Here is a 14,195-nt window from a genome sequence, read left to right as displayed (position 1 = left end):
CTTTGTGTTGACTTTTTTTCAATTGGCAATATTCATTATGAATTGCATAAACTAATGCTAACTTATACGTATCTTTAGCTAACCCATTATGAAATTGAGGGCAATGTCCCTATGCTATATCCAGGATTCCCCTATTGTCCAGGGCGGATCTAATCTTTTGCTAACCTAATTCTTCCATCTGCTCTCGATCATTTTGTGAATTGTGTACTAAGTGTTCCTACACGTGGCAGAGGAAACAAGTGTTAGGTATCATAAGAGCTAGATCAAAACATCCTGCTTTCATGGAAAAGCCACCCCTACAGTCTAAGTGTTAGCATGTGCTTCTTTAGGGCTCATTTTAAAAATAAAACCTCAAGGATGGGTGAGCAAGCCACCAAGAGAGGGGTGGCCTTCCTGATATTACAGAGCCACAGAGTAAGCCACCAAGAGAGGGGCAGCCTTCCTAATATTACAGAGCCACAGAGTCAGTCACCAAGAGAGGGGTGGGCTTCCTGATATTACAGAGCCACAGAGTCAGCCACCAGCCATTTTCTTGACAGATACTAGAAGTCTGCTGTGCTCTGCAATCCTAAAGAAACAAATTCAGAAATAATCATACTCTACTTCTATTTAAAAATTCCACTCATTCCACAAATATTCATTTCTAAATATTAGGTGACTTCTGTACCTACATAACCACACTAGCTAAATCCGCTTAAGTTACAGACGGTATCTCCTTGTGGAAGAGAATTTATGTGGCTCTGTTGTACATGAGGAAAGAGAAAAGGATCTTATTTTCTCCAATTCCCCAGGTATAAATATTGTCCAACTAGCTGCTGCTGCTGCTGCTGCAAAAAGACAATCTGGAGAGCTACCTTTAATGCAATCAAAAAGAAATCATAGGGACACACTCTGATTTTCTTTCTGAGCTCTGAAACTTTAAGCTACATTATTAACTACAGTAGGTATAATCCACCTTAACTCTTATTATAAATATACCTGAAAAGAATAAAAATGAGTCCGCGAGTACACACAAATGCAACTCTGTAAATTATAATGTTACTTTCTAAACTTGATTTCTTTGAGGACCTACCCCAGAGTGGGGAATAATGTTTATGGTTGAACTATACAATAGCATTTACTGTGTGATGATAGAAAAAATGTACAACTCCACCACTTTTAAAATCTCTCTGTTGTTTTTAACATCAAACTTTGAGTCAGGTTTAAATCTTGTTAGATATTAATGCACTATTGCATACCCATGTCTGATGATCTAATAATATGCCACTGGGTTGAAAGGTCTGAAATCCAAATGAGGCCTGGAGGTGGTCAGTAGGTGGTAAGCCCAAATCAGTGAAACTCAATTGTCCTCCTCTGGAGAATGAGGCAGATCGCACAAGCTGAAATGCAAACATGGAATAAATTACTGGCATTGTAATCATTTCTTGGTTGAAATACAGTATCTTACCCTATCTCACTTTACTCAAACTGATTAATGTGATTTATGTAACCTCAGAAAGAAAGAGAGCTTACTTTTCTGCATAATAAGTCAGCAATCATCTGTAAGTTTTTGTGTATATAGTTGGTCTTCCTACTTTCCTACAAATTTAATGTGCAAACCTGAAAAGGTTCAGCATCTTGCAAGCACATGGGGAGTGTATATGAGCCAGTTCACTGTAACACTGTGTGCTATCAGAAAGAAGTCAAAAGTTGCTGCGTTAATGGATACGGAAGGTGGGTTGGCTGGGAAGCACTCCTTCACAAGGTTCTGAACTTTCACTTACCTTCCAGTCTTCAGAGCACTTTTTGGTTACTCCCACAGTATCATTCAATCTAACGACACCACTGGTTTTCTTCAAATTTTTCATGCAGCCTCGGAAAGCAGGCGTAGAAATGTTAAATCTGATTACGAACACAAAGGAAGAGATGGATCATGTCAGGCTCACGTGAAATCAGAGCTGAAATGCTGTGCTCTTTAGTACTTCTCACCCATAAATGAGTATGTGTTTTATGTTTATCCTTTCCCATGGGATTCCCATAATGCTAGTTATTTTATGATGCTGGGAGAACTGACTTCCTTTCTGTGTAAGTTTACATTCCCAGCTTTAAAAATGCAGACAACAATGTTAACAGAAGAATGGCCAGTGGCCGCAAAAGGTAAAGAGACAGAGAACATGCACAATATCTAGAACTGCCCGTCCCTCCCCCCTGGAGTCGCGGCATTGCGGGTGGATAGGACATGTATTAATAAGTTAATAGATGATATATGATATACATATATATTAATAAAGTAATAAATCATTTGTAGGAACCAGGAGTGCTCTAGAAAACTTTTTGCTCTTTTTTTTCTGTTCACTGTTAAGTTAGCCACTGTAAAGTCAGAAGAAACAAAGTGTTATTTTTTGGTTCTATTCAATTATGAAAAATGTAGCTTGATTTAACCAATGCCAAGCTGAAACAATGGAACACATTGTCTGGGTTCATATGCTGCTGTATCTACCACCTCCTACCTGTGGGCAAAGGGTTATTGCCAGGATTTAAAAAATTAACGGGCCGGGTGGGGTGGCTCATGCCTGTAATCCCAGCACTTTGGGAGGCCAAGTTAGGTGGATCACTTGAGGTCAGGTGTTCGAGATCAGGCTGGTCAACATTGTGAAACCTTAACTCTACTAAAAATACAAAACTTAGCTGGACGTGGTGGCAGGCACCTGTAGTCCCAGCTACCCGGGAGCTGAGGTTGGAGAATCATCTGAACCCGGGAGGCGGAGGTTGCAGTGAGCTGAGATCGTGCCACTGTACTCCAGCCTGGCAACAAAGCGAGACTCTGCCTCAAAAAATAAAAACAAAACCAAAAAAACAAGTTAACGTACAGCAAGAGCTTGCAGCAGTGCATGGCACCTGGACGTGAATGCTCCGCAGGTGTTTCTGAGAGGCAAAATTGTGCTGCTCTGGACCAGCCAAATTGCCTGGGTTCAAGTTCTGTCCCTTCTGATTGAACAGGCAACTTTTCTCCGTGCCTGTTTCCTCATTTAGACAATGGGAATATGTGAATCTGTTTCATAGGGTTGTCATAGTCTAAGAAAGTTAATATGTGTAACACACTCAAACAGTGTTTTGTACAGAGTAAGGACTCAATGTGAGATCGTCAAGTTAGTAACTACTCCCATATTACTGCTCTTATATAATGAGAGCAATTTCTAAAGCAGCTCTTTCTACATGGCCCCAGGGCATTTCCCCTTCGATTTGACTTCTGGATCTGTCTGGAGCTGAATGCATATAAAGCATTCACACACATGAACTAACTGAAGTCCAGGCAAATATTTGTGTTTCTTAAACAAATGATGTACTAAGAAAACCCAAAGCTGATTTCATTCTAAATCCCTAATGCAGCTTACTTTTCTAAATGGAAAGGTGTCTGCATTCATTTTAATCCAATTCATTAGAAACAGTTGAGCTACGTGTAATAGACCTAAAATTAAATTTCATTAAAAGGAAAAGAAAGAAACAAATCCTCACTGGCATTACAGTATAAGCCTAATTATTTTATAAAGATGGCCTTTTGCCTCAGAAGAGGAGGAAGGTTCATTTCCATTCCTGGAGCTTGCCTATTTATACATGGTTTTAGGTCAATTCTTCTTTGGGTTTCAATGTATCTCTTGGACAACGACATTCCAGATGTCCCTCTCTCCATAGATTATTGGTCAAAGAAAGAAGGTTGCAGAAAAGGAAAATAGTGGGAGAGAAAGGCAGTTAACAGATACAGACCACCTATTTTGCACGAAGCTCTATGAATCCAACTTACAATAAGCTTTTGAGGGAGGTATTTTCTCTTTTATATTATTTTATTTTATTTTAAGTTCTAGGATACATGTGCAGGAAGGGCAGGTTTTCTTATCTAACATTTATTGAGCACTGACCATGTGCTGACCTCCGCTAATTCCTTTACACACTCTGAATCTTCCAACCACCCTAAGAGATAGGCAGCTACTATGCCCATACTATAGATGTAGCAATGAGGCATTAAGAGGTTAAGACCTTGCCTAAGGTCACACAGCTGGTAAGTGGTAGAGCTGGGGTCTGTACTGTCAGTGTGTCACACAGGTTAGTGAGGCTTGAAGCCCTTGCTTTTTATGCTTACAGTTGGTATTCCTGCAGCACTTGGAAGTGATCATGCCTTTTTCTAGAAGAGTTACCTACAGCAGAAGTGTTAAAATGGAAGAGATTTACTTCCACTATTCCTGGGGGGATTCTTGTTACCTTGGCTTACCTGAGGACCTACAGTTCTACATTTACTCCAGGATACAGGGTCTGAACATACTTGCTAGAGGAATGTGATTGCACTGGGGCATGAGTTGTTGTGTTGGCGGGTTCCTGCGTTGGGGTATTTATGTATACTTTGGGCCAATCTGTCCACAAAAGCTTAGCCAGCTCCATGGCTGCTGCAGGCCGACTTCAGAGAGCAAAAAGAACAAAAGGCAGCCCTAACCTCGGTGTTGGGTACTTAGTCAATGTTCAATAGATCTACTTTTTGGATCATTTTCATTTTAGTGTTTATAATCACACTCTGTAAACAATGGTGTAGGTCCTCAAGAAAAATGCCCTTGTTGGTGTCAGACCCTCTGGCATTACCAGGGATGATTTGCTCTTCTCCTGGGTAGGAGATGGGATTAACAGAATGATTTCTGATTATAATTGGGAACAAGCCATTCCAAGATCTGGGTCCCCATTCCCAGAAGAAACACTACAGTGAGAGGGGGAAGAAACAAAACATGCACAAAATCCCTTGAGCAAAGCTGATTTAGTGATTACACTTGCTTGCCTTGCTCCAGGTTAGGTTTTAGAACTTTGTCTAAAAGGTCCCTCCATTTATGCCAGGGACCAGAACACCTCCCTGCTCTGGAAGCGTTGGCTGGTTGCCCCTACAGAGCTTGGCTGTGGATTATCCATGGAACTCCTCTGTGCCCACCCCACCTCCCAGTGACTCATGCCCAATGGCAGTTTCAGGAATCTCTGGGCCACCAAAGACTTCACCACAGGGATGAGGCAACACCCAGAACAGCTGACTATTCCTTAGCATTTTGCTTTAGAGGGAGTGAAGGGCCAGTGAAATCTTTTGACTGGCCTCTATCTCCTGCATTTTCCATGTTCCAGTGATTTTAATAAAAAGTCAAAATATAGGCTGGGCATGGTGGCTTATGCCTGTAATCCTAACACTTTGGGAGGCAGAGGCAGGTGGATCACCTGAGGTCAGGAGTTCGAGACCAGCCAGACCAACATGGCAAAACCCCGTCTCTACTAACAACACAAAATTAGCCGGGCATGGTGGCAGGCACCTGTAATCCCAGCTACTCGGGAGGCTGAGGCAGGAGAACTGCTTGAACCCAGGAGGTGGAGGTTGCAGTGAGCCGAGATTATGCCATTGCATTCCAGCCTGGGCAACAAGAGCAACACCTCATCAAAAAAAAAAAAAAAAAAAAAAAAGGTCAAAGTATAAAACTTGCCCAGAAAAAGGAAGCAGTCCCTTGTTTGGAGGATCCCAAAATAAGTTACTAAGAAAATTCTAGGCTAGGCATGGTGGCTCATGCCTGTAATCACAGCATTTTGGGAGGCCAAGGTGGGTGGACTACCTGAGCTCAGGAGTTCAAGACCAGCCTGGACAACAGGGGGAACCCCGTCTCTGCTAAAAATACAAAAAATTAGCCAGGCATGGTGGCACATACCTGTAATCCCAGCTACTCAGGAGGCCAAGGTAGGAGAATCACTTGAGCCCAGGAGACGGAGGTTGCAATGAGCCAAGATGGCGCCACTGAACTCCAGCCTGGGTGACAGAGCAAGACTCTTGTCTCAAAAAAAAGAAAGAAAATTCTGGACTGGGCACAGTGGCTCACGCCTGTAACCCCAGAATTCTGGGGGTGGGAGGATCACTTGAGGCTAGAAGTTCGAGACCAGCCTGGGCAACACAGCAAGACCCCATCTCTACAAAAAATTGTTCTAAAAAAGCAAATTCTCTATGTATATGCATCTCTATATCTATATATTTCTTTAATGGATGGAGATGAAAAGGCAAATAAAGGTTGAGTGCTGAATTAACCTAAAGTTTTGCTGAGCCAAAACTAAAGCCACCTCTTTTGTGGTTCTACCTACTGCCCTTTTCTAGAAAACCTGGATTGACTGGCATCCACATCACTGTCTAGGGGCCTTGTGTTAATATCATGCAAACACAAACCACCACCAATGGGTTCCTTATTGCCTCAACTTGAGAATTCCTCCTGGCTCTGGGTAAGCCCACTGGCCTCTACCACCTCAACGACTACCTGGCCCTGAGCTTCATTTACCCTTCTCCAGACTGGCCTCCTTTCTGGAGGCCCAGGCCGTTTTGTGCACCTGCTTGTGGGCCTCTCCCCCTGGCTGTGTCTCAGGCTCCTGGACTAAGCCTGTCTCAGACTTAACTTCTCACCCCACTCCTCCGTTGGTGTGTTCCATCTGCCAAGCGCTTAGCCAAAAACCAGGCATCGTTCTTGACTGCTTTTCCCCTTTATTCCCCAACCCAAGCCATTGTGCAGTGCTGCCCATTCACCATCCTAAATATATTTTGAATCTGATCCCTGTTGCTCACCTGCACAACCACTCCTTGGGCCAGGTCACCCTCATCACTCACCTCTGTTAATATACTCGGCCTCCAGCCACTCTACCTGCCTCTGCCCTTTTCTTCTCTAATCCAGTCTCTGCCCTGCACTAGAGTGAGCTACTGAAAACCCAAATTTGGTCATGGCCTTTCTCTGTTGAAGTCCCTCCAATGGCTCCTTAATGTGACTTTCAAGGTACTCTGTGGTCAGGCCCCTGCTGCCCACATCAGCCCCATGGGGCATCCCTATCCCACTTCCTGCTGTACTCTAGCTCTTTGCAAGTTCATGCTTTCTCTATCCAGCTTTGGTGCTTCACATACACTGACTGCTAGCATCTCTCAGGTCCCAGCTGGAGGTCACTTTCCTGATGGCCCCAGTTAGATTAGGTTCCCTCCTGGGCTCTGTCAGCACCCTGAGCTTCCTCCTACGGCACACGTCATGTTTTCCTGTAGTGACTGTCTCTCTTCTGTTCTTCTCCAGTCTCCACCCTGCTCATTGTTGCTTTCTTGGCACCTGTCACTCTGCCTGATGCCCATTAGGCACTCAATAAATCCTGTGTAATGAATGAATAAGTGGCAACTCTCAAACATACTCGAAAAAACTGACTACCTTAAATGATTTTATTTTATTCCATTTCATGGAAATAAAATCAATCTTACTGACAATTCATAACTGGGTATTCATGGCTGAATTGCTATTTGATATTGATAATATTAAATATTAATATAATCTCACTGGCTCTGAATTTCTTCATTTGTAAAACTCAGGGGCTACATACCATGATCTGCAAGGCTCCTTCCAGAGCCCAGGGAGTAAAGATGTCACCCCCAGGTTCTGTTGAAGTGCCCAGCTTTCCCATTTGCATTTTTGTCTTTGGAGGCAACCCTGACAACTTTAAAACAAAGATTAGTACCTGACTACGTAGAATGGACAGATGCCCACATGTATAAGGACTCTAGAAGAAAGAATACCTTGGCATGACACCTTATAAATCATATTCTAGTTCCTTCCAACTGATGTATAAGTTAGCAAAAGAGTTAACTAGCTTCAGATCTCATATAAAAGTCATCATAACCTAACCTTCTGGGAGCACTCTTACTTAGTCATTAGGCTGCACTAATCCTTCCAGGTTATGTTCTGTCCACACACTATCATCAGCTATCCAAAAGCCTTCCGGGAGGATAAAAATGATCAAAATGTAAAAGTTATTTTTATGTGCATTCCAAAAATGGTGGGATTTTTCCTATTCAGATAAAGCTTTACTGCCTTTCACATTAATTCATTCATGTGTTCATTCATCCAAGAAACAGTTACGTACCAATTCCACGCTTGATAGCACGTAAGGAGCAGCTGATGCCGAAGTGAAGGAGACATACTGTCTCACATTCTTCCAGAGGCTCCCTGAAGGTGGCAACCTCAGCTTTCAGTTCCCCAGGGATGTCTGTCAGGCCTTGGGACGCCCACGCTCTCCTATGCAGCCTTCAAGGGCCCAGGGCCACAGCCTCTGTTCTACTTGCTGCCAGCATTGTTAACCCAACTATATCCTCCGTGGTCCCTCCCCTCCCGAGAATGACAACGGCGGTGACACACATTCCCCCATCCTCCTTCTTTCCACTGCCCAGTCTCATTATTCGGGATTTAAATCTGTTTTACTCTGTTGACTATACTGTTAATATGGAAAAGTTAACTTTTTGTGTTTGTTTGTTGGTGGAATTAAAAATGGCGGACCAGATTTTTTTTGGTCACAATCATAACCACTAACAAACGCTTTAAATCTGGTTTTAAAAAAATCATCTTACCTTTCCCTGATTGCAATTGGAATTCCTCCCAGATAATATGTGCTGAAATCAAATACTTCACCATCAATTATAGTGTTTTGAACATCCACATTTATCCACATACGCTTTTGGAGTTTTCCAATTTTGATCTGAATCTGAAATAAATGAGAGATGAATCAGCAAGCCAGGGAAAATAAGAGAATCCTATTCACAGGGGTTCAGAACTATCATGTTTTTATTTATCTTCCCCCAGATTCATTTATATACATAGTAGGAAGGCTCTGAGCAGTAGCATTTTTGGATAAAAATATGATACTAAAACATTTTGATAGAAATGTTTGTATTTGAAGTTAACCATGTTTTATAGATATCATGTATATGTTATACATTTCATGCCGAAATGTGCAAATTTTAAAAGGATATATCCCTCAGTTAACATCCATAAGTTTATCTGGTAATAGGAAGTTTTATTTATTTATTTGGGGGCACTGACTTAATTTTAAAGGACTAAGGACATTTAACAATTCAAGTAAACAGACTCAAAAGGTGTACCGAATGGTCTCTGCCGTTGTTTATGGCATCTCCAACTCCTCTCTCTTTTGGTGGCTCTGAATTCAGTTTGTATCTCACCATGAGCTTGCCATCTTCTATATTTAGAGATATGAAGCGATCCTAGGACAGAGGAACAATGCAGATGACCAGAAGGCTTGGCTGAAGAAGAGGCAGAGCACTGGAACTCCCGTTACTCTCACAGAACCCCCTGCTCTCAGCTTCAGCTGCTGCCTCAGTGAAAAGGGATAATGGTGCTGCAACAGCCACCTCACGGGATGGGATGATGGTTCAATATTGTAAGTCACGTTAAATGTCATGCACAGTGGTTGGCCCACAGGACAGACACAATAAATGCTAGCTATGATCATGATTTTCTTTCGTGCGATCCATAACTGGTGTGTAAAGATGGAGACCGAAAAGATACAGATCATTAATATTATTTGAAAATATGGTGCTTTTTAGAGAGAGGCGTGGTCTTACACAGACCTCAGATAGCTTCCACCATCTGTTTTCTGACTGATTCTTATGTCTCTGTCTCATTTGTTGGTTTATCCCCTTCTACCTTCCATGTCAGTGTTGGGGGTTCCTCAGGGATCCTACACAGGACTCCTTCCTCCCCACACCACTCCCTTTGCCTTGACAATCACAGGCTCTCCTGTAGCTCCAGTCCAGGTGTACTGATGGGCCCCAAATTGTTCTCCCCAGCCTAGACCTGTCTTCAGGGCCAAGTCTGCACACGTGATTCCCTTGTTGTTATTGCTTTGCTTGCATGACTCACAGAGACCTCAAATTCAGAATATCTCACACAGAACGTATGACCTACATGCCTCCTACAGGCTGCCAAGCCTGCCTCTTCTTCCATTATACCAGGTGCATGCGCTCCCTGACTCCCAGCCTGCCCCCTGCATGCACATGTGCAGCGCACACACACACATCACCATGCTTACCTTTCCCTTATTGCTGAGCAAGCCACAAACCTAGGAGTCATTTTTTTTCTTTCTCATCCCTTTATCAGAACCTAGGAATCATTCTTGATCCTTCCTTCTCTCCCATCCAACATAATCTTGTGAATTCTGCCATTCTTAGCTCTCTCTTTATGTCATCCCACCTAGTCTCAGCCACAACATTTTTAGCCTGTCCCTGCAGCAACAACCCGCCGGTCTCCCCATGTCCCCCCGAAAGTCCATTCCCCCCTACAGCCAGAGCAGTCTTTGAAAATGCCAGTGGGAGCCTGTGACTCTCCTCGGCTGTCAGGATGAAGCCCTGACCCCTACCAGATGCTGCGTGGCATCTGCCTCTCTCTCAGCACTGCCTCTGGCTCTCCAGCCCCGCAGCCACTGTTCCACTGAGTGCTCCCTGCCCTTCCCACCTCCAGGCCTTCTTCATGCCTCTCCCTCTGCCTGGATCCCCCATCTTCCCTGTCCCCATGTCCTGTTCAAATGCTGTCCTCCTGATCTCAGAGGAAGCATTTCCTTTGCTCAAGTGTCTTTTATGTTGTACATCCTCATTTCACCCCCAAACTTTTCCTTGATACAGCTCTTCACAGTTGTGATGAAATAAACAACCTATTAACAGCATTCCTTTGCATATTCTTCCCCTCTAGATTATAAAATCCCGGAGGGCGGGAGCCATATCTGTCTTTGTCATTATTGCATCTCCATTACGGTGTGAAACATATACTTGAATCAGCTACTTCCCTAAGATAAGCTGAGCAATTTCTGACTTAGGGCTTGAAGGCTTTGCTTTTACACAGTTCCTTAATGATAAGAATGCCTCTCTTTGAGGTCCAGAGACTGAGTTCTTTTCTAAGAGGAAAATCAGTCCTTATCTGGATCCTAAACCTTGCCTTTGGGAGTCAGCTTAGGTTGATCAACCCATAAACAACAGAGTTACACCAATTTACTGAGAGTCATGAGCCATCCTACTTAAAGCAGATCTCTAGGTCATTTCTTATGTAATGGTATTATGTTAAGTTTTCTTATTATGAGTAGTATTTCTGGTTCTTAGTCTCCAAGAACTTCAAATTATAGTACAAAGAAGACCTTGTTTTGTAAAACAACTGCCTTGTCCTGAAGATGCTGGATGACTTCTCTGCTCTATGTATCCTTCAGGCTGGCTGGGACCTTCCCAAACCATCAGAACTGGTCCAGCCTTGGAATCTCCTGAAGGGTTCAGACCAACCCCAGAGAGGAGAGTTGGACCGGGTCAGTGTCACCACCCTGCAGGTAGAAGACTCTGGTAAAATCCCAAGCTCCTTATCAATCCCATGTTCTCGGACCACCAGAAAGCCTTTGGGCTCATCCACGTTTCTTCAGAAATACTCCGTGAGAGCAACTACAGAAGCTCCTATTCACCGGAGGGTTCAACTCCAGGCCGGCTGTAGGTATAAAGCAGCAAACATCACGCCAACTCTCCATCAACCAGCAGATGGCGCTGACGATCACTTGTAGAGTGTCACTTTGGACTTTTCTAACCTAATAGATTTTAGAAGGTCCCTAGGAATCTCAGCTACTTGAAAACAGAGAAGCTTCAGTGTCTTGAGAAGGCAAACATGCTGATAAAGACACAATCCCACACAGCCTGGTAAGAATCAGATCAAGACGGAAACAGCAGGAAGTCAGTCTAGATCTTAGAGATCCCAGGAAGTTTTCACATGTTTTGGGTCAGAATAAGTAGATTCTTCGGCAAGCAGTGGTTCTCAAATAACAAAACTGATAATGAGAATAGAACAGGAAAAGGAGAGATTTCTCCCACATTTTGGGGGGCATGTTCTCAAATTCCTGATTATTTGCCCTCATTAAAATAGACATCAATGGAACAGAATAGAGAGCCCAGAGATAAAGCCACACACCTACAGCCATCTGATCTTCGACAAAGTCAACAAAAACAAGCAATGGGGAAAGGACTCCCTATTCAATAAGTGATGCTGGGATAACTGGCTAGTCATATGCACAAGACTGAAACTGGACCCCTTCCTTTCACCATATGCAAAAATCAACTCAAGACTAATTAAAAACTTAAATGTAAAACCTAAAACTATAAAAAAAACCCTTGAAGAAAACCTATTCTAGACATAGAAATGCCTAGAAATACCATTATAGAAATAGGCCTTTGCAAAGATTTCATGATGAAGACCCTAAAAGCAATTGCAACAAAAACAAAAATTGACAAATAGAACCTAATTAAAGAGCTTCTGCACAATGAAAGAAACTATCAACAGAGTAAACTATCAACAGAGTAAATAGACAACCCACAGAATGGAAGAAAATATTTACAAACTATGCATGTGAAAAGGTCTAATATCCAGAATCTATCAGAACTTAAATAATTAACAAGCAAAAACCAAACAACCCCATTAAAAATGGACAAAGGACACAGACTTTTCAGAAGACATATATGCTGCTAGCAAGCATATGAAAAAATGCTCAATATCACTAATGATTAGAGAAATGCAAATCAAAACAATGAGATACCATCTCATACTGGTCAAAAAGGGAATTATGAAAAAGTCAAAAAATAATAGATGCTGGTGAGGTTGAAAGTGGAAAAAAGGGAATGATTGTACACTGCTGGCGGGAATGTAAATTAGTTCAACCACTGTGGGAAGCAGTTTGTCTATTTCTCAACTAACTTAAAACTACCATTTGATCCAGCAATCCCATTATTGGGTATACACCCAAAGGAATATAAATCATTCTACCATAAAGACAAATGCACGCCAATGTTCCTTGCAGCACTATTCACAACGGCAAAGACATGGAGTCAACCTAAATGCCCATAAATGGTAAACTGGATAAAGAAAATGAGGTACATATACACCATGGAATACTACACAGCCATAAAAAAGAATGAGATCATGTCTTTGCAGCAACATGGATGAAGTTGGAGGCCATAATCCTAAGCAAACGAACGTAGGAACAGAAAACCAAATACCACATGTTCTCACTTATAAGTGAGAGTTAAACATTGAGTACACATGGACGCAAAGAAGGGAACAACAGACCCTGGGGCCTACTTGAGGGTGGAAGTATTTTTTAAGGACAGAAAAATTACCTATTGAGTACTACATTTATTACCTGGGTGATAAAATAATCTGTGCACCAAACCCCTGTGACATGCGATTTACCTATATAACAAACCTGCACCTGCACCCCTGAAACTAAAAATGTTAAAAAAAAAAATGTACATTTCCCAGCCAACAGAAAGTACAACTGGGTGGAGGAAAAGGATGCAGGTAACATTTACACATTGTTTTCCAGATCTAGTGGGTCATTTATAACAACCCAGTTATCTCCAAATTGCTAAACAGAATGAATATATTTGGTTGTATCTGGATGCTTGTTATAGATTACCCCGTTTTCTGCAAAGAACAGCAAGCCTCTATCCACGGTGGTCTGAATTGTCTGTCCAAAGGTTGGGATGGGAGCATGTGGTTGAGTTGGAACTCGAGCATAGCCCGTACCTTCAAAATAATTTTTGTCTGACTCTTCCTTCCTCCTGTCAACATTAATCATCATAAATTAGAACACAGCAGCAAATGATCACCATGCCAGTGTGCTTATTAATACAAGATGTCGCTATCTGAAAAATGGAGCCAAGAAAATGCAATCTAGTTGTCATAATTTTGTTAAAGCAGAGGAGACATCTTTAAAATGTTAAAGCAGCCAGCTCTTTCTCCTGGATGTGCTCTCATACTCTGACAATCAAACCCTAGCTCGACAAAGATGAGTAAGATACCCTTTTGGAAATGTCTACTTAGGAAGATGTGGTCTACCAGCTGAAGATTTTGAAATGTAACAGATTATTAACTTGCAATGTAATTTTACTCTGAATAATAAATATTTGGTCCACCTCATATTAGAATATACCATGTCCTTGTAATTGTAGGGAAGGTTAGGAGTTCAAGGCAGCAATTTTCAAAAAGATTGAGGTGGAAGAGTACCAAAAAAGTCATGGCACACTTTATGAACCACTTTTTTTTTCTTTTCTTTTCTTTTTCTTTTTCTTTTCTTTTCTTTTTTTTTTTTTTTTTTTTTTTTGAGATGGAGTCTCACTCTGTCGCCCAGGCTGGAGTGCAGTGGCATGATCTTGGCTCACTGCAACCTTGACCTCCCGGGTTCAAGTGATTCCTGTGCCTCAGCCTTCCAAGAGGCTGGGACTACAGGCACACACCATCACACTCGGCTAATTTTTGTATTTTTAATAGAGATGGGGTTTCGCCATGTTGGCCAGGCTGGTCTCAAACTCCTGGCCCCAAGGG

At 42.3% G+C, this 14,195-nt stretch overlaps 1 protein-coding gene across 2 annotated transcripts in view; it reads right to left on the bottom strand.

The window, feature by feature from the left end:
- Window positions 1-14,195, bottom strand: part of LAMA3 (laminin subunit alpha 3) — a 261,658-nt gene that overhangs the window by 24,915 nt on the left and 222,548 nt on the right. For both annotated transcript variants that reach the window (XM_031003750.3, XM_004059245.5), the window contains 5 exons: window positions 13,288-13,432; window positions 8,936-9,055; window positions 8,405-8,538; window positions 1,764-1,881; window positions 1,239-1,379 (listed from right to left, as the gene is read on the bottom strand). In XM_031003750.3, the coding sequence (XP_030859610.2) occupies window positions 1,239-1,379; window positions 1,764-1,881; window positions 8,405-8,538; window positions 8,936-9,055; window positions 13,288-13,432 (658 nt within the window). The remainder of the gene's footprint in view (window positions 1-1,238; window positions 1,380-1,763; window positions 1,882-8,404; window positions 8,539-8,935; window positions 9,056-13,287; window positions 13,433-14,195) is intronic.

This window comes from Gorilla gorilla, chromosome 17 (genome assembly GCF_029281585.2).
Source record: "Gorilla gorilla gorilla isolate KB3781 chromosome 17, NHGRI_mGorGor1-v2.1_pri, whole genome shotgun sequence".
In the NCBI taxonomy this organism is placed as follows: Eukaryota; Metazoa; Chordata; class Mammalia; order Primates; family Hominidae; genus Gorilla; species Gorilla gorilla.
Note: the sequence above shows the minus strand (reverse complement) of the source record. Positions and strands in the feature narration are given on the sequence as shown.